The sequence below is a fragment of the Sarcophilus harrisii genome, chromosome 6 (assembly GCF_902635505.1).
Source record: "Sarcophilus harrisii chromosome 6, mSarHar1.11, whole genome shotgun sequence".
Taxonomy (NCBI): domain Eukaryota; kingdom Metazoa; phylum Chordata; class Mammalia; order Dasyuromorphia; family Dasyuridae; genus Sarcophilus; species Sarcophilus harrisii.
In genome coordinates, this window is record NC_045431.1 from 246,286,757 (window position 1) to 246,307,889 (window position 21,133).

Consider the following 21,133-nt stretch of genomic DNA (forward strand, 5'->3'; position numbering starts at 1 on the left):
TTTCCTTCTTTCTCTCTCTTTCTCTGTTTTGATGTCTGTCTCTCTTTGTCTTGCTGTCTTTCGCTCTGTTTTACTATCTCTATCTTCCTCTCTTCCTCTCCCTCTGTTTCTCTCTACCTCTTGTTCTTTCTCCTTTTCTTCCTCTCTCCATCTCTAGGCCTCTTTTCCTCTCTTCCTCTCCCCATCTCTCTCTCTGTCTCTCTCCCTCTGTCAGTCTGTTTCTCTGTGTGTCTGTCTCTCTGTCTCTCTCTCTTTCTCTTTCTGTCTCTATAGATTGCTCTCTCTGTTTCAATGTCTGTCTCTCTTTGTCTCTCTCTTTGTATCTCTGTCTTTCACTCTATTTTATTGTTTCTGTCTCTCTGTTTCTATCTCCCTCTCTTTCTCTTCCTCTGTTCCTCTCTACCTCTTGTCCTTTCTCCTCTCCCTCTCTCTGCTTCTCTCCCTCTATTCCTCTCCCCATCTCTCTCTCTCTCTCCTTACCTTCTCTTTCTCTCTTCTCCAAATAGCCAAGTTTTCATCAATGGTCTCCCATGAATGAGATGTTAGGTTAGGTAGTAGTGATAGGTGTTAAATTAAAAAGGCTTCAGTTCTCAAGAAATTTGAAATTAATATACAATAAATTATGAAATGCTTATTCTATGCTTTAAAAAAAAGTCCTAGGGATATAAAGACAAAAATGAAAATATCTTTCTTGTCATGGAATTTAACAAAGTCCTAATTAGTACAAATTAATCCCTGAAGTGGTTGCATTTTTAATTTCAGACCAGATATTTTCCCTGACCTAGAAGCCAATCAGCAGTATAATAGTAATTTCATACTGTGGTAATTGAAGTACACATGATCACTTCAAGACAACCATTATTTGTACCGCTTGACCTAGATGTATGCTATTGGGAAAGTGAAGAAACAATCCACCAAGATAGATAAGGCATTTATTCATCATGGAAAATTAATATAATACATACCTAAAGAAGACAAATAATGTATAACATTAAATGTATTGAATATTAATTCCAGCTTAAGGTATAAGGAAAAATTTTGGCAAAATCATGGCTAAAAACTTTAGAGGAAATATAGAGTTCATCAAGTCAACCATGTTATTTTACAAATGAGCAAATTAAGGAACAAAAAGTTTAAATTCCCACCCAAAAAACTAGAGCATGCAAACACATGTATATGCACATGTGTATGTATTGCACGTGTATGTTTCCATGAATGAATTGTATATGTATGTGTGCCTATTTATCTCTATTTGGAATGAGGAATATGTCTTCAACATGCAAAGAAAGAAGATCATTACCATCATAAAGATAAATGGAAACAAAAACAAGAAATGGAAGTGACAAGACAAGATTCATATCAAGAGTAGAAACAATACAATCATCTTGATGGCTGCTTTTGGTTAAGCTAATCTATTGTTCCCTAAAGGGATCGATGAGTGTTTCAACCATTCCGCTGAGGGCACAGTTGGCCAAAGACATGGGCTGGAGTCATGAATATTCTACTATAGAAAATGACCAATTACAAGATGGTTCAAAGTTACACTAAAATAATTGATTGATTCATTCTACCCGTTGTAATATTTTACCTAAAGAGGTATTTTCCTGGGTGATACAATTTTTGGTGTCATTTCTACATGACCTAATGCATCACCTTGCACATTTTACAGCCCCAATGCATATTCTTCAACTTTTTAATACTTTCCAAGAACTAGGGGGAAAACTATCCTCTTGATCATCTTGCCCATGGCCGCTGTGACTTTCTGGTTCCTCAGGCTATAGATGAGAGGGTTCAGCAGGGGAGGCAGTGTGGTATAAGCCATTGCAATGAAAAGGTTTTGGATAGGTGATGTGTCTGATATGTCCCTGAGCACAGCAATCATTATAGAAAGGAGAAATAGCATGAGGATTATCAACTGAGGGGAGCAGGTTGAAATGGCCTTGTAGCGCCCTTCCACAGAAGGAATCTTGAGCACACTGGAGAAGATGCGAGCATAGGTTGTGATTAAAAAGGCAAAGCAGCATGACAAACAGCACAAGCTTACTACAATTAATACAAACTCAGTATTAAACACATCAGAGGTCGAGACTTTCAAGACATGAGGGATGTCACAGAAAAACTGGTGGATCACATTGGATCCTGAGAAGGGCAGGCGGAACATGTTCCCTGTGTGTACAGCTGAATAAAGAAGCCCACTGAGCCACGAGCCAGCTGCTGCCCAGAGACAGCGTGCTGGAGTCATGATGATTCCATAGTGGAGGGGCTGGCAGATGGCCACGAAACGATCATAGGACATGGCCACCAGCAAAGCAAACTCTATTGTTCCAAAAAAAAGAAAGAAGAAGATCTGGGCAGCACATCCCAGGAGGGACAGGGACTGAACACCACACAAGGAATTCACAATAAATTTAGGAAGCGTGACTGAAATGGTTCCAATATCCACCAGGGATAAGTTACTCAGGAAAAAATACATAGGACTGTGAAGGTGTGGGTCAGTGATAATTGCAGCACAGGTGAGAATATTCCCCAGAAGGGCTGCCAGGTAAATCAGCAGGAACAATACAGCATGTAAGACCTGCAGCTCCCGGGTGCTGGAAAACTCCATGAGAAGGAATTCTGTGATGATTGACAAGTTGCCCATCCTGCTGCAGTGCTGTAATTTAACTGAAAATAAATAACCTAATGAGTAGCAGTAAAAATGTGTTGAAAATTAGAAAAAAAATTAATTCTTTTTTATTATTTTTTTAATTTTAAAATTATTTTTAATTATTAAAATACTTATTTAGATAAAACCTTAAGCTTGAACAAAAGCAAAATTAAATTATATTTTAGGCCAAAATGAGCTGAAGACAGAGCTGCATCCAATAGTTCTGGAACAGAGTTTTAAATACTTAATCCTGTAGAATATCCAGAAAAAGTTATACATGATGAACATTAGGAATGTAATGGGCTGAGGCTTGAGTTGATGCACTGAGGTCCCAAGCACGTGAGGCTAAATAGTAATTGGGCTATACTCTATTAATATACATGATTGGATAAAGAATGACCCCTGCCCACTCTCTGTGCAAGTCCTGATGTGTTGTATAGGAAATGACGATTTTGGTGGGTGGACGCAGAGAGATGGGAAGAGAGGCTGGGAGAGATTGGGCCTGGGTTCGATTCTCCTAGCTACGGGTTGTGTGGCTGCTGGTCCAGCTAGCTTCTTGACTCAGCTGCACACATTGCTATCACCGATTCCCTTCCACCTCTGATCTTTCTTCACTGAGAATAAAGACTGACGATTTTCCCCTAACCTGAATTCCTGACTCCGGCTGATTTTAAAATACGCAGTCTTCACAAGGAAAGTGAATGATATCACTACAAAGATAATAAAGAAGGTTATCACCACTAAGAGTGGAAATAGGTTTCATGCATGTCAGCATGTGCACACATAAACAGACATACAAATATTTATGTATACATATATAAATATGTATATGTATAAATAAGTATATTTGTATATATCCATTAGTATATATGTGTATATATATATATATATATATATATTTGTGTCTATATTTACCTATCTATAAATCTCATAGAGAGACAATGAAAGATTAGAATGAGGGAAAGACTCATACATTTATTGCATATTTCATAAGTTGTATTCAGGAAAGTGTTTGAAAGCATTTAAATATTACACAATTTAAGCTAATATTACTGAGGATATTAATTCATAAGATAGTAAATAAGGGCTCATACTGATACATGGTTTTGTATGAAGTAACAAAGACTATTAGTAATAAAGTTAGATCTTGAAACTGATTATTCTGACTCTAAATGCAGTTTCTCTCTTATTTAAAAAAAATGCCAATATCTTTAATACTAGCAATAGTGAATATTCTGTTGATGTTAAATCACTTTTTCAGTTCTGACTCTCCATGACCCCATTGGGGGTTTTCTGAGCAAAGATTCTCGATTGGTTTGCCATATACTTCTCCAACTCATTCTGCAAATAAGAACTGAGGCACACAAGAGTGACTTGCCTGGGATGAAATTGCCAATGAAGTATCTAAGGTCAATCTGAACTCATGAAATTGAGTCTTCCTGACTTCAGGTCTAACCCTCTTTATAGTGCTACCTAGCTGCTCAATTACTCTGTCCCATATTCAAATTACCAATATATATGTAGTTTAAGATTTATGTCATAGGCTCAAACTAAAAAGAATATGAGAGAGTAGAAATATCATCACTTCCAAAATATTCTTTATATTTTTATTTATTTTCTTTGCTAAACTCATCTCTGGGGTCCACTCCTTTATGCACTTTCCAAGTTATTTAGAAATCTCTGATTCTGAGTTTACAAGTAAACAATTGGTTAACTTTTTTTGTTCCAATGGGCTTCTTCATTCTTGATAAGACTGTCCCCCATTGTAACTTTGCTTTTAGAAAAGCAACATATGTTCCATTTCTGCCCCCAAACTTGAATGGCTGGAAGAAGTCTTTTTTGTTCTTAAGGGTGAAAATCCCTACCTAATAAATTCCCTTTTTATCATCACTCAATGAGTATCTTCTCTGTAAATAAGCTGGGTAAAGTTTCATTTTCCAGAAAGGCATCTTTCCCCAAGTCAGAAAAAAACCAAACTACCATGATCTTTCATCTTTGATGATCAGATGATGGAAGTGGGAATTCGAGAGATCTGATTTTCAGAGTTGATTTTACCCCTTCTTAGGCACGTCACCTTTAGTTTTACCTTTTTGTCTCTCCCTTTTGGCATCAGGCCGAGCACCTATTAAATTAGTTGCTTTGGACAATATAATCTGCACTGCCCCTAGCAAAATCAACTTTTATCATTGCTATTATCTCTACATACTATTTCTTATTATGTGAAAGGAATCTATTCATCCAGGTCAGCTACTATATGGATGAACTAATAGCTAATTATGGGATTATTTGAAGAAATGACTGAAAAAGCATTAGGAATGATGCTGGGATTTTATTTCTACAGAGATATGCTGGAGAGAAATCTATGTCCGCTAATATAAATGGGCAAGATAGAGATAGAGATACATGTAGAATTGGAGATGATAGGGATAGAGAGAGAGATAAGAAGTAGAGGTAAAAATAGATATATAGATATACAAATATACATGTTGAGAGATATATGATAGAGAAATAAATGGCTTAGATATATACATGGATGCTATAAAGAATCATAGAGATAATGTGGCAGTGATATATAGAAATACATATATGTATGTATATATCTATGTGCTATGTATGTGTTATATGCTATGTGTGTGTTATATATAAATATATATTGTATGTATTTTATGTAGATGACAGTTTATATACTCGTGTATATATATGTACGTATGTATGTAGAGAAATGATCAATAAGGACATAGTGAGATGATAAACAGTGATTGATAAATAGATGAAAACATGGATTGATGAATGATGAAAGGATGGATGGATGGGTGGATGGATAGATACATAGATACATAGATCTGTATCTTCCTTCCACTTAGAAATATTCTTCTAGATCTCAGTCGCTTTCCCAACTTTTCTACAAAACTGAACTACCATATCAACATTAGAATTAATTCTCCAACCTTCTAAATATCCTATCATTTAGTCTCATAATTCGAACATTTGAAAGGCATTGCCAAAGTTCAGTGCCCTTAATGGGATTTAGCATAATCATACCTTCTAATATATATGTATATATACATATATATATACATTCACATATAATAAACATAAACCTATACATGTTAACATATTGACAGACACATAAACAGTGTGCTTACAGATACATAAACAAAATATGTATTGTGCTCCAGGTTTCTCTTTACCCCTCTATAGCCAAAACTGAGAAAGATGTTAGAGCCTTACAGTTCTCCAAATATGAGACAATACAAATGTAGATAATTCCAGTTTATTTCATCAGTCTCCTACTTTTAATTTTCACTGACAAATAAGCAATATTTGCTTTATTTCCTACACACATAAATGTTCATTTTCCAGTTAGAAGAAATTAGGAGATCTCCAAGCTAACATCTACTTCAAGTCATTCAAAATTGACCTCCACGGGAAAGAGCCACTGATTGCTGAGACCCTCTTTATCTGACATCTCTTTGAAACATGATCACAGAAGCTGAAACTCAAAAGTAGAAGGAAGCTTAGAGATCAATTATTCAAGTGCCTTATTTACAAAGGAAGAAAAGAGACATTGAGTTATTGACTGTTTCCCAATTTTAAATAAAAAATTCAAGATTGAATAACTGCCTTCTACTTCCAAATTGAGCACTCACTCCAGTGCATTTATTCAAAAATAGACAATCTTTTCTGCAACAAAAATTAAATTAAAGATGAGAGGATGGAGGAAACAGAGAGGTGGTTAGAATTGATAGAGTAATACAGTGTTCCAGTAATTTTTGGAGTACTCTATCATAAAGATTAAGCTACAGATAAAGTGCAGCAAGAAATTGTCCCTCTTGCCCAACATTCCTTGTGGTCAGTATTACAATTTTGCAGAAAATAGAAGGTAGACTGGGGTCTATGATCATAGATAAGAACAATAATTATGACATATCTTCATGGGACTTTTGATATTCATAAAGTATGTTTTATATAGATATATAGATATAGATATCTGTCATCTCTGATGAGATTCAACATGATTCTGTGAGCTACAAAGATAATACTGTGCACATGTTACAGCAATGAAATGGGGGCTCAGAGAGTCTGAGGCTTAAGCATAGACAAGTTACAATAATTTAATAAGCGCTTATTAAGTGCCTACTATGTCCCAGAGACTATGGTTACTACTAGGGTTACAAAGAAAAGCAAAGGCTGCCCTGCCCTCAATGAAGTTACAGGAAATAGGCATGTACAACAGATACATAGAAGTATATCTCAAAGGAAAGTCAAAAATATTACAAAGATCAAAGAGTCAGGTTTCTGACTAATTCAAAATTCAGGCTAAGGTCTTAATTCCAACCCAACATACTATCCACACTGTGATGTCAAAATGACTTGCACACAAAAGAATCATTGAGAGATCATCTCCATGATTTTAAGTTCATACATTAAGCACCTGAGCAAACAAACAAGTCCAAAGAAAAATAATTGTAATCACCATAAAATTGACATTACCTGTGTTATTTGTTCTGATGTGCATAAATTACAGCATATGTTGCCATTGACATTGGATTATTTACCTATAATTCTAAAAATAATTTCAAAAACATCACTTCCCTCACCAATTCATTCTACTCGCATTTGAAAACTCAAAAACATGGCAAGGTGTTCAACTCTAAATCTGTGAACATGCAAGCATTGTGGAGATTTTGATGATTCACATGTTGTAGAACTTGGTGGAATATATTGATTGCCTAGTGTCTTTTAGGGAAGGTGCTGAGAATTCACCAGAGTATTCAATGTGAACATCATTATATTCTTGTGTACTAAGGATTATCTGACCCATCTCTTGAGAATAATTAGATAAAATAGAATCTATTTTAAGGAACATAATGAAAAATGTTCTCCCTTTAGCCTTATTAAAATATCAGTCATAATATATATGCTAGGGTGAATGTCTCAGTCCATGAAGGTCTTAGCCAATAGTCAATAAAAATTTATGGAATGCCTATTATTTGCCAGGCACTCTGCTAAGTGTGTAGGAAATTAGGGGAGGAAGAAAGGTGGACAGAACGTAGAACAAAAGTATGAAGAAGTGCAAAGACAGTGTATCTAGTAGGAACGGAAAAGACTGTGTTGGATTGCCCCATTATTGGGAACTTTTACAGGTCATGATTTTCCCCTCCAATTAGAGGACTAGAGACTAATAACAAGATGTGACTAGTATAGTTAAGTCAATCTCACAGGGTAACTTGATTTCATAAAGAATTATTTTTAAATGTTTAATTCCTTTATTCATAATTCCAAAATTTTTAAATTGTATTAAACATTCCCTTTTTAGGTATGTACAGCAAAGAGATCAAAGGAAAAGGAAAAGGACTTATGTGTACAAAAATATTTTAGATGCTCTTTTATTTTGGTAAAGAATTGGAAATGGAGGGGATGCCCATCAATTGAGGAATGACAATAAGCTATGCATATGAGTGATTTTTTTGTGTGTGTCTCCAAGATCTTTTATTTCTTTTTTTTTTTTTTAGTTTCCAACATTTATTTGTTTTTTCTTTTTTTATTTTATTATAGCTTTTTATTTACAAAACATATGCATGGGTAAGTTTTCAACATTGACCCTTACTTTCTGTTCCAAATTTTTCCCTCCTTCCCCCCATCTTCTCCCCTAGATGGCAGGTAGTCCCATACATGTTAAATATGTTAAAATATATGTTAAATCCAATATATGTATACATAATTATATAGTTATCTTGCTGCACAAGAAAAATCGGATCTAGAAAGGAAAAAAAACCTGAGAAAGAAAACAAAAATGCAAGCAAACAATAATAGAAAAAACAAAAATTATGCATATGAGTGTGATGGAGAACTATGGTGCTAAGAGAAATGATGAAGGGAATGGTTTCAGAAAACCATGGAAAAATTTCTATCAACTGCTCCAAAGTGAAGTCAGCTAAACCATAGAATGATTGTCCATGGTAAAAGCAATATTCAGTTGAAAATTGTGAAAGACATTACTTTCATCAATGAAACGATCCAAGATGATTTTAAATGAACTCATGATGAAAGATGTTATCTACCTCCAAAGAAAGAAATTATGATCTCTTAAGTGCAAATTGAAATAAATTGTTTTCACTTTTTTATTTTTCTTCCTTTTGGGGAAATGGTAATATGGATCTATTTCTTGCATGATTTCACATTGATATCATATTCTTAGCATTTCCAGTGGCCAGGGAAAGGACTGGAATGAGAAAGATGAGCTACAACTCTATTATTTAAATGTTAAAAATAAATAATTTTTTAAAATTCCTGTTTTCTGATTCTACTCAGTTTACTCTAATATCCATTCATTCAAGTTACTACACAGGTTTTTTGCCCTAAATCCATCCATCTAATCTTATTTTAAAGAACAATAGTATTCCATCAACATCTATATATAGTACAAATAATTCAGCCATTTCTCAATTGATGGGCATTCCTTCAATATCGAATTCTTTGCCATCACAAAAACAACTGCTGGAAATATGTTTGTATATGTCAGTCCTTTCCTTTTTTCTTTGATTTCGTTATGAAGTGAAATTGGTTTTATGCACAGTTATAGAGACCATTAAGGATAGCTCCAAATTATTTCCTATAATGGTGTAACCAGTTCATAATTCAACCAATAGTACATTACTATCCCTATTTTTCGATATCTCTCCCTGCATTTGTAACTTTGTCTTTCTATCATGTTAGTTAACCTGGTAAGCATGATGTGGTTCCTTAGAGTTTGGGGTTTTAATTTCATTTCACTAATCTACTAATCTTGGAATCCTTTTCATATGACCATATTGAAAAATGACTGAATAACAACATCTCATTAGTATCTCATTTTGTAATTTAATAAATAGAACAATCCAAGTAGTAGAAAAGTTAAATGTATGAATACTTTAAAAACTTTGGATTGGGATTTGGGCATTTCCAATTTTTTGCCAACACTACAAATATTTTTATACAAATAAGTCCTTCTCCCTCATTTTAAAAAATATCTTTAGCATATAGATCAAGTTGTGGTAAGACTAGATCAAAGGGTATGCAGAGTTGTATAACTCTTTGGATATACTTCCAAATTGTTCTTCAAAATAGTCACATCAGTTCACAGTTAACACTGCACTAGTTTTTTTTTTTAACTCATTCAACTGTTATCATTTTCCTTTTCTATCATAAGTCAATCTATGAGATGTTAAGTGGTACCACAAAGTTGTTTTAATTTGCATTTTTCTAATCAATGGGATTTTGAGCATTATTCATATGACTATTAATAGTTCTAAATTCTTCATGTGAAAACTGTCTGTTCGTATCTTTCACTATTTACTAATGGAGGGAAGAATACAAATTCTTATCAGTTTGATTCACCACACTATATATTTTAGAAATGAGGCCTTTCAGAGAAACACTAGTTGTTAGAAATTATTTTCCATGTCTCTGTTTTCCTCATTATCTTAGTTGCATTTGTTTTGTTTGTGCAAAAACTGTTTTAATTTCATATAATCTAAATTGTCCATTTTGAATTTCATGAAGTCATGTATCTCTGGTTTGGTCATAAGTTCTTCACTTCTTCAAAGATTTGAAAAGTAAAATTTATCCATGTTCCATCTTCCTATAATTGGCTTATGATATTACCCTTTATGAGAAAATCAGGTACCCACTTTCACTTTGTCTTGATAGATGATGTGAGATGTTCTATACTATCTTCTTGCAAAAAGACTTTCTAGTTTTCCCAGAACATTTTGCTAAATAATGAGTTTTTGTCCCCAAACCTAGAAAGAAAATAGCTAGTCCCATGGCCCATGTTTGACTTCCAAATTGCAGTCTACACTATACTGCAAGCCTGGCTCATCAACCTTGTGAGACAGATCTTTCCTGCAAATCTTCTCTCCAACCTCAGGCTGAAAAATTCTTTACTCCAACTTTTTGTTGTTTATACCATTCTAGATTCAGATTTTATGCATCACTTTAAAGTTGTTTGGAGGGGAATTTAGGAGAGCTAATGGAATCCCTACTTTTACTTTGCTACCTAAATCATGATCATTTAATAATAATAATAATTCATACTGTAATCTCAATCTCCCTCTCTCCTTCTCCTCTTCCTCTGTTCCTCTGTTCCTCTCTTTCTCTATGCCTCTCTACTTCTCTCTCTACCTCTGCCCCTCTCTTCTTCTTTCCATTTGTCCTTCTCTGTCTCTTCCTTTGTACCTCTCTCCCTCTTTTTCTCTCCCTCTATCTCCCCTCCCACCTCTCTATTTTTCTCTTCTCCAATTAGTCAAGTTTTAGGCAATGGTCTCCCATGAAATAAATGTTATGTTAGGTGCTAATGACATATGTATATGTGTGTGTGTGCATATATATAAAGTTAAATAGAAGAAGACTTCAATTCTTAAGAAATTTGAAATTAATATACAATAATTTATGAAGCACCTATGCTAGCTAAAAAAAAAGGGCTAAGATGAAAATATCTTTGTCACCAAGAAATTTAACTAAGTTCTAATTAGCCTAAATAATCCCTGAGGTGTTTGTATTTTTCAGTTTCAGACGGGACATAATCCGTGAACTAAAAGCCAAATCAGCATATTTTGTACAATAGTAATTTCATACTGTGCCAATTGAAATATACATGATCACTTCAAGAAAACCAATATTGGTACCACTTGCCCTAGATATATGCTACTGGAAAGTGAATAGAGAATCTACCAGAGGAGATAAGGAATTTATTTGTCTAGGTGCAGTAGAAAATTAAATGCAATAAGAACATAAGGGGAAAAGATACATAACATATAATATTACATGTATTGAATATTAATCCCAGCTTAATGTATAAGGAAAATTTTTTTTGCAAAATCATAACTAAAAACTGTACATGGAGGCAATATAGAGATCATCAAGCCAAGCATGCCATGTTACAAATGAGCAAATTAAGGAACAAAAAGTTTAAATTCCCACCCAGAAAACTAGAGCAGGCAAACACACGTGTGTATGCAAATGTGTGTGTTTATGTGCACATGCCTTTTACATGAATGTGTATGTATATGTGTGTGTGCCTATCTGGCTATATCTGTTGGGAATGAGGAATACGTCTTCAACATGCAAAGAAGATCGTTACCATCATAAAGATAAAGGGAAACAAAAACATGAAATGGAAGTGACAAGACAAGATTCATATCGAGGGTAGAAACAACACAACCATCTTGATGGCTGCTTTTGGTTAAGCTAATCTACTGGTCCCTCAGGGGATCAATGAGTGTTCCATCCATTCCTCTGAGGGCAATGTTGCCCAGAGACAATGGGTTAGTGTCAAGATTATTCCACTATACTCAATAAGCACTTTTGAAGGTGGTTCAACTTATGCTAAAATAAATGACTGATTCCTTCTGCCCAATGTAATATTTCCCCTAATGAGGCATTTTCCTAGAGGATGCTGTTTTTTGGTGTCTTTTCTAAATTACCTAATGTATCACCTTGCACATTTGACAACCTAAATGTATACTTTTCAACTTTTTAATATTTCAAGGAAGTGTGGGGGAAAACTATCCTTTTGATCATCTTGGCCATGGCAGCTGTGACCTTTTGGTTCCTTAGACTATAAATGAGAGGGTTCAGCAGGGGAGGTATTGTTGTATAAGCCATTGCAACTAAAAGGTTTTGAATAGGGAATGTGTCTGATGTGTCCCTGAGGACAGCAATCATTATAGAAATGAGAAATAACATGAGGATTATCAGTTGAGGGGAACATGTGGAAATGGCCTTGTAGCGTCCTTCCACAGAAGGAATCTTGAGCACACTGGAGAAGATGCGAGCATAAGATGCAATTAAAAAAACAAAGCAGCATGACAAACAACACAAGCTTAGAACAATTAATATAAACTCAGTATTAAACACATCAGAGGTCGAGACTTTCAAGACATGAGGGATGTCACAGAAAAACTGGTGGATCACATTGGATCCTGAGAAGGGCAGGCGGAACATGTTCCCTGTGTGTACAGCTGAATAAAGAAGCCCACTGAGCCACGAGCCAGCTGCTGCCCAGAGACAGCGTGCTGGAGTCATGATGATGCCATAGTGGAGGGGCTGGCAGATGGCCACAAAGCGGTCATAGGACATGGCCACCAGCAAAGCAAACTCTGTGGCTGCAAAAAAGAGAAAGAAGAACATCTGGGCAGCACATCCCAGGAGGGACAGGGACTGAACACCACACAAGGAATTCACAATGAATTTAGGAAGTGTGACGGAGATGGTTCCAATATCCAGCAGGGATAAGTTACTCAGGAAAAAATACATTGGACAGTGAAGGTGTGGGTCAGTGATAATTGCAGCACAGGTGAGAAGATTCCCCAGGATGGCTGCCAAGTAAATCAGCAGGAACAATACAGCGTGTAAGACCTGCAGCTCCCGTGTGCTGGAAAACTCCATGAGGAGGAATTCTGTGATGATTGACAAGTTGCCCATCCTGCTGGAGTGCTGTAATTTAACTAAAAACAAATAACCCAATGAGTAGCAGTAAAAATGTGTTGAAAATGAGAAAGAATTAAAATATTTATTTAGATAGAACCTTAAGTCTGAACAAAAGCAAAATTAAACTATTTTAAGCCAAAACTAGCTGAAGACAAAACTGTATCCAATAGTTCTGGAACAGAGTTTTAAATACTTAATCCTATAAAATATCCAGAAGTTATACATGATGAACATTAGGAAAGTGAATAGTACCACTACAAAGATAATAAAGAATGCTATCCCCATTAAGAGTGGAAATGGATTTCATGCATATCAACATGTGCACACATAAACAGAGACACACACATGTTTATAATCACACATTTATGTATACATATATACATACATATGTATATATATAAATACATATATTTGTATATATCCATTAGTATATATGTAAATAAATATATCTATATGTACTTATATCTATATTTATCTACCTATAAATCTCATAGAAAGAGAATGAAATATTAGAATGAGGGAAATATATACTTTTATTGCATATTTCATAAGTTACATTCAGGACGGTGTTTGAAAGTATTCAAATATTACACAATTTAAGCCAATATTACTGACATTATTTCATAGGATAATAAATAAGGGCTCATACTGACTCATTGTTTTGTACAAAGTAACAAAGACTAATAGTAATAAAGTAGATTTCTGACTCTAAATGCAGTTTCTCTCTTATTTAAAAAAATGCCAATATCTATAATACTAGCAACCGTGAATACTTTGTTGACGTTAAATCACTTTTTCAGTCCTGATTCTCCATGATTCCACTGGGAGTTTTCTGAGCAAAGATACTGGATTGGTTTGCCATATACTTCTCCAGTTCACTTTATAGATAAGGTACTGAGGCACACAAGACTGACTTGCCCAGGATGACATTGCCAATTAAATATCTGAGGCCAGATTTGAACTCATGAAATTGAGTCTTCCTTACTTCGGGTCTAGCACTCTTTACAATGCTACCTACCTGCTCAATGACTTTCTCCCATATTCAAAATACATACATATATATATATATATATATATATATATATATATATAAGATTTATATCATAGGCTTAAATAAAAAGAATGTGAAAGAGTGGAAATGTCATCACTTCAAAAATATTCTTTATATTTTTATTTGTTTTCTTTGCTAAACTCATCTCTGGAGTCTACTCCTTTAAGCACTTTCCAGACATTTCAAAATCTCTGATTCCAAATTTAAAAGTAAGCAATTGATCAACACTTTACTATTCCAATGTGCTCCTCCTTCTTGCTAAGACTGTCCACAATTGTGACTTTGCTTTTGGAAAAGCAACAAATGTCCCACTTCTGCCCCAAAACTTGAATGGCTAGCAGAAACCTTTTTTGTTCTTCAGGGTAAAAATCCCCACCAATAAATTCCCTTTTTATCTCCACTCAATGAGTATCTTTTCTCTGTAAATAAACTGAATAAGGTTTCATCTTTTTTCCACAAAGGCATCTTTTCCCAAGTCAGAAAAAAAAAAAACAACAGAGTAGGATGATATTTCATCTGGTTTAATAATCAGATAATAGAAGTGGGAATTAAAGAGATCTGATTTTTAGAGTTGATTTTTATCCCTTCCTAGCCATTTCACCCTTAATGTTACCTTTTCATCTCTCCCTTTTGACATCAGGTTGAGCTTTAATTAGAGCTTTGAACAATATAATCTGCATTGCCTCCACCAAAGTCAACTTTTATGATTGCTATAATCTCTGCCTACTATTTCTTATTATGTGAAAGGAATCCATTTATCCAGGTCAGCTACTATATGGATGAACTAACAGCTAATTATGGGATTGTATCATATATTAGCTATAGGTAACATATATTACAAATAGCTTTGAATAAATAACTGAAAAAGTATTAGGCATGGTGCTGTGATTTTATTTCTACAGGGACATGCTGAAGAGAAAACTATGTCTGCTAATATAAATGGGCAAGACAGAGATAGAGATACAGGTAGAAATGGAGATGATAGGGTTAGAGAGAGAGATAAGAAGTAGAGACAGATATATTGATATACAAATACACATTTCGAGATAGATGATAGAGAAATATATGGATATATAGATGGATGCTATAGACAGTCATAGAGATATTGTGGGAAGTATATATAGAAATACATATATGTATGTATCTATTGAAACACATGTGCTATACATATATAAATATATATTGTATGTATTTTTATGTAAATGACAGTGTATATACACTTATATATATGTATATAGAGAGATGATCAATATAGACATAGTAAGATGATGAACAGTGATTAATAGATAGATAAATGAAAAGATGAATGGATAAATGGATGGATGGATAGCCATATAAATACATAGATACATAGATTTGTATCTTCCTTACACTTAGAAATATTCTCCTAGATCTCAGTCTTTTTCCCAACTTTCCCACAAAGCTGAACTACGAATTAATTCTCCAACCTTTCAAATATCCTATCATTTAGTCTTATAATTCAAATATTTGAAAGGCATTGCCAAAGTTTAGTGCCATTAATGACTTAGCATAATCTTACCTTCTACTATATATATATATATGTATATATATATATACACTTACATATAATAAACATAAATATGTATTGTTTAGCTCCAGGTTTCTCTTTACCCCTCTATAGCCAAAACTGAGAAAGATGTTAGAGCCCTACAATTCTCAGAAAATAATGCGATACAATACAAAAGTAGATGATTCCAGTTTATATCGTCAGTCTCCCACTTTAAATTTTCACTGACAAATAAGCAATGTTTGCTTTATTTCCTACACACATAAAATGTTCATTTTCCAGTTAGAAGAAACAAGGAGATCTACTAGCTAACATCTAATTCAAGTCATTCAAAAGTGACCTCCACTGGAAAGAGCCACTGATTGCTGAGACCCTCTTTATCTGACTGTCTCTTTCAAACATGATCACAGAAGCCAAAACTCAAAAGTAGAAGGAAGCTTAGAGATCAATTATTCAAGTACTTTATTTACAAAGGAAAAAAAATATTCAGTGATTGTTTCCCAATTTTAAAAAAAGAATCAAGGTTGAATAACTGCCTTCTACTTCCAAATTGTGCACTCACTCCAGTGGATTTATTCAAAAGTACAATCTTTTCTGCAACAAAAATTAAATTAAAGATGAGAGGATGGAGGAAACAGAGAGGTGGTTAAAACTGACACAATAATATAATGCTCCAGTAATTTTTGGAGTACTCTATCATAAAGATTAAGCTGCCGATAAAGTGCAGCAAGAAATTGTCCCTCTTGCCCAACACTCCTTGTGGTCAGTATTACAATTTTGCAGAAAATAAGGTAGAAAAGGTAGACTGGGATCTATGATCATAGATAAGAACAATAATTGTGACATAACTTCATGGGACTTTTGATATTCATAAAGTATGTTTTATATAGAAATGTAGATATAGATATGTCATCACTGATGAGATTCAACATGATTCTGTGAGCTACAAAGATAATACCGTGCACATGTTACAGCACTGAAATGGGGGCTCAGAGAGTCTGAGGCTTAAGCATAGACAAGTTACAATAATTTAATAAGCACTTATTAAGTGTCTACTATGTCCCTGAGACTATGGTTACTACTAGGGTTACAAAGAAAGGCAAATGCTGTCCTGCCCTCAATGAATTTGCAGCAAATAAGCATGTATAACTGATACAAAGAAGTATATCTCAAAGGAAAGTTAAAAAGATTACACAGATCAAAAAGTTAGAAGCAGAATTCAGGCTAAGGTCTTAATTCCAACCCAACATAGTATCCACACTGTGATGTCAAAATGACTTGTACAAAAAAGACTTATTGAGAGATCATCTCCATGATTTTAAGGTCACACATTAAGCATTGAGGAAACAAATCAGTCCAAAGAAAAATAATTATAACCACCATAAAATTGACAATACCTGTGTTACTTGTTCTGATGTGCATATGTTACAGCGTATGTTGCCATTGACATTGGATTATTTACCCATAATTCTAAAAATAATTTCAAAAACATCACTTTCCTCACCAATTCATTCTACTCGCATTTGAAAACTCAAAAACATGGCAAGGTGTTCAACTCTAAATCTGTTAACATTCAAGCATTGTGGAGATTTTGATGATTTGTATGTTGTAGAACTTGGTGGAATATATTGATTGCCTGGTGTCTTTTAGGGAAGGTGCTGAGAAATCACCAGAGTAGTCAATGAAAACATCATCATATTCTTGTATACTAAGGATTATCGGACCCATCTCTTGAGAATAATTAAAAATATAATCTATTTTAAGCAACATAATGAAAAATGTTCTCCCTTTAGCCTTATTAAAATATCAGTCATACAACATAGGCTACTGGGAGTGTCTCAGCCCATGAAGGTCTTAGCCAATAGTCAATAAACATTTATTGAATGCCTATTATATGCCAGGCACTCTGCTAAGTATGAAGGAAATTAAAGGAGGAAGAAAGGTAGACAGAACATAGAACAAGGGTATGAAGAAGAAGTGCAAAGACAATGTATCTAGTAGGAACTGAAAAGACTGTGTTGGATTGCCCCATTATTGGGAACTTTTACAGGTCATGATTTTGCCCTCCAATTAGAAGAGTAGAGCCTAAGAACAAGATGTGACTAGTATAGTTAAGTCAATCTCACAGATTAACTTGATTTCACAAAGAATTATTTTCAAATGTTTAATTCCTTTATTCAGAATTCCCAATTTACTTTTAAAATTGTATTAAACATTCCTTTTTTAGGTATGTACACCAAAGAGATCAAAGGAAAAGGAGAAGGATTTATGTGTACAAAAATATTTTAGATGCCCTTTTATTCGGGAAAAGAATTGGAAATGGAGGAGATGCCCATCAATTGAGGAATGACAACAAGCCATCCATATGAGTGCGATGGAGAACTATGGTGCTAAGAGAAATGATGAAGGGAGTGGTTCAGAAAACCATGAACTGCTCCAAAGTGAAGTCAGCTAAACCATAGAATGACTGTCCACAGTAAAAGCAACATTCAATGGTAATTGTGAAAGACTTAGTTACTTTCATCAATGAAATGATCCAAGATGAGTTTAAATGAACTCATGATATCATGCTATCTACCTCCAAAGAAAGAAATTAGGATCTCTTAAGTGCAAATTGAAATAAATTGTTATCATTTTCTTATTTTTTCTTCCTTTTTGGGAAATGGTAATATGGATCTATTTCTTGCTTGATTTCACATTGATATCATATTGTTAGCATTTCCAGTGGCCAAGGGAAGGGCTGCAGTGAGAAAGATGAGCTAGAACTCTATTATTTTGTAATTCTGGAGAAAATGAGGTAAGATAGAGATTAGAGAGTTTTTAATATTTTATTAATTGGAGAGTTAAACTGATTGACTGGACAGGATTCTCGTCTCAAAGTGTCCAGTGGTGAATGTAAGTTCTCAATGACATATATACACATATGGCTCAGCTACAGGGGTAGACAAAAGCAGGGGCGGAGTCAGAACATAGAGAGTGGGAACGGACTATCAGTCTGGTTCTGACAGGGTGGTGGGAGACACCAGACATTCTGATAAATTGGGATAAAGAAGAACAATGACAGGGTAGGGGATAGGACCATAAATTCTTGAGGATGGAAAGAGTTAGGAGCCAGGAAGTCTGATTTCCCCCTTATCTTGAGTCTCATATTGACAATTTATAACCTTAGAGCAAATGGTCCACAATCTTAATGAACCAGAGGAGGGGTTTGCAACTAAGGGGATTGAGGCATGTAAAGGGCTGAACCTCTTGAATCGATGCACCGAGGTCAGATAACTGAGCACTTATGGTTAATTACCAATTGAACAATACTCTATAAGCATATGCTTGGAAAATGGCCCTTCCCACCATTCTGTGCTGGCTCGATAATTGGTGTATACAGAGAACGGTAGGAGGGACTAGGGGGTGGAGTAAGATTAGCCAGGGTCACTTCTGGGTGGGAGACAAAGAAGGAAGGTCGGGGGAGATTTTGTTTCCATCCAGTTCAATCCTACTTCTAAAGACAAAGAATAAAGATCAAGGACTTTTGCTTTTGCTGACTCCAGTTGATTCTAAGGTATCCAGGGTGCTAACGCAGTCATCACAGATGCAGAAAAGTTAAGGAAACTGAGGCAGAACAATTTAGTGAAACTGAGGCAGAACCAATTAGGGAAACTAAGGCAGAACAATTAGGAAAACTGAGGCAGGACAATAAAAGAGAACTGTGGCACAACAATTTAAATGTTAAAAATAAATAAGTAATTTTTTAAAATTCCTGTTTTCTGATTCTGCTCAGTTTACTCTACATCCATCATTTAAGTTACTACATAGGTTTTTTGCCCTAAATCCATCCTTCTAATCTTATCTTAAAGAACAATAGTATTGCATCAAAATCTATATATAGTACAAATAATTCAGCCATTTCTCAATTGATGGGCATTCCCTCAATATCTAATTTTTTGCCATCACAAAAACAACTGCTGGAAATATGTAAATATCAGTCCTTTCCTTTTTTCTTTGATTTCTTTATGAAGTGCCACTATAAGTGAAATTGATATTATGCACAGTTATAGAGATCGTTAAGGATTGCTCCAATTTATTTCCTAGAATGGGGTAACCAGTTTACAACTCAACCAATAGTACATTAGTATCTCTATTTTTCCACATCCCTTCCTGCATTTGTAACTTTGCCTTTCTATCATGTAAACATGATACAGTTCCTCAGAGTTCGGGGGTTTTAATTTCATTTCTCTAATCTACCATGAGCTAAAAATTCTTTTCATATGATCATATTGGAAAATGACTGAATAACAACATCTCATTAGTATCTCGTTTTATAAATTAAAAAATAAAACAATCCAAATTTTTTAAAGTATTAATACATTTAACTCTGCCACTACTTGTAATTCCAAATATATCATCTAACTTTGCCTTTCCCATAGAGCTAGATTGTCAGGACAACTTGATGTCGCAGGAGTTCCCAGTTCTCTTCCTCCCTCCCATCCATTACCTCTCCCTGAGATGATAAGCAATTTAATATAGTTTTCATATTTGTGATTATGAAAAAAAGATATATGCATGGGTAATTTTTCAGCATTAATAATTGCAAAACCTTTTGTTCTAATTTTTCCCCTCCTTCCCCCCACTCCCTCCCCCAGATGGCAAGTTGACCAATACATGTAAAATATGTTAAAGTGTAAGTTAAATACAATATATGTATACATGTCCATACAGTTATTTTGCTGTACAAAAAGAGTCAGACTTTGAAATAGTGTACAATTAAGCTGTGAAGGAAATCAGAAATGCTGGCGGACAAAAATAGAGGGATTGAGGATTCTATGTAGTGGTTCATGGTCATCTCCCAGAGTTCTTTCGCTGGGTGTAGCTGGTTTAATTCATTACTGCTCTACTGGAATTGATTTGGTTCATCTCATTGTTAAAGAGGGCCACGTCTATCAGAATTGATCATCATATAGTATTGTTGTTGAAGTATATAATGATCTCCTGGTCCTGCTCATTTCCCTCAGCATCAGTTTGTGTAAGTCTCTCCAGGCCTTTCTGAAATCATCCTGTTGGTCATTTCTTACCGAACAATAATATTCCATAACATTCATATGCCACAATATATTCAGCCATTCTCCAGCTGATGGGCATCCACTTAGTTTCCAGTTTCTGTAGCCCACTACAAAGAGGGCTGCCACAAACACTTTTGCACATTGTGGGTCCCTTTCCCTTCTTTAAAATCCCTTTGGGATATACGCCCAGTAGTAACACTGCTGGGTCAAAGGGTATGCACAGTGTGATAACTTTGTGAGCATAGTTCCAAATCGCTCTCCCAAATGGCTGGATATATTCACAATTCCACCAAAAATGCATCAGTGTCCCAATAACTAAAATCTTTAGATGGAGGCAATATAGAGATCATCAAGCCAACGATCTCATGTTGCAAATGATC

The 21,133-nt window shown here is 34.7% G+C and overlaps 2 protein-coding genes across 6 annotated transcripts in view; both read right to left on the reverse strand.

Moving 5' to 3' along the window:
- The window catches only part of LOC100932913 (olfactory receptor 14I1-like), a 110,587-nt gene that overhangs the window by 7,701 nt on the left and 81,753 nt on the right, over positions 1 to 21,133 (reverse strand). For 4 of the 5 annotated variants that reach the window (XM_031944274.1, XM_031944276.1, XM_031944275.1 and 1 more), the window contains one exon: positions 10,898 to 13,137. The exons of the other annotated variant lie outside the window; for it this stretch is intronic. In XM_031944274.1, the coding sequence (XP_031800134.1) occupies positions 12,167 to 13,114 (948 nt within the window). In that variant the 5' untranslated portion in view covers positions 13,115 to 13,137 and the 3' untranslated portion in view covers positions 10,898 to 12,166. Of the gene's footprint in view, positions 1 to 10,897; positions 13,138 to 21,133 lie in introns of those variants that run through there. 5 annotated transcript variants of the gene reach the window in all.
- Positions 1,694 to 2,641, reverse strand: LOC100932657 (olfactory receptor 14I1-like). The gene has a single exon (XM_003774413.1). It carries the CDS (start codon positions 2,639 to 2,641, stop codon positions 1,694 to 1,696), a length of 948 nt encoding a protein of 315 aa, XP_003774461.1.

Excerpts from the sequence above, each read along its gene's own strand:
- LOC100932657 (XM_003774413.1), bottom strand. The coding sequence starts at position 2,641 with ATGGGCAACTTGTCAATCATCACAGAATTCCTTCTCATGGAGTTTTCC.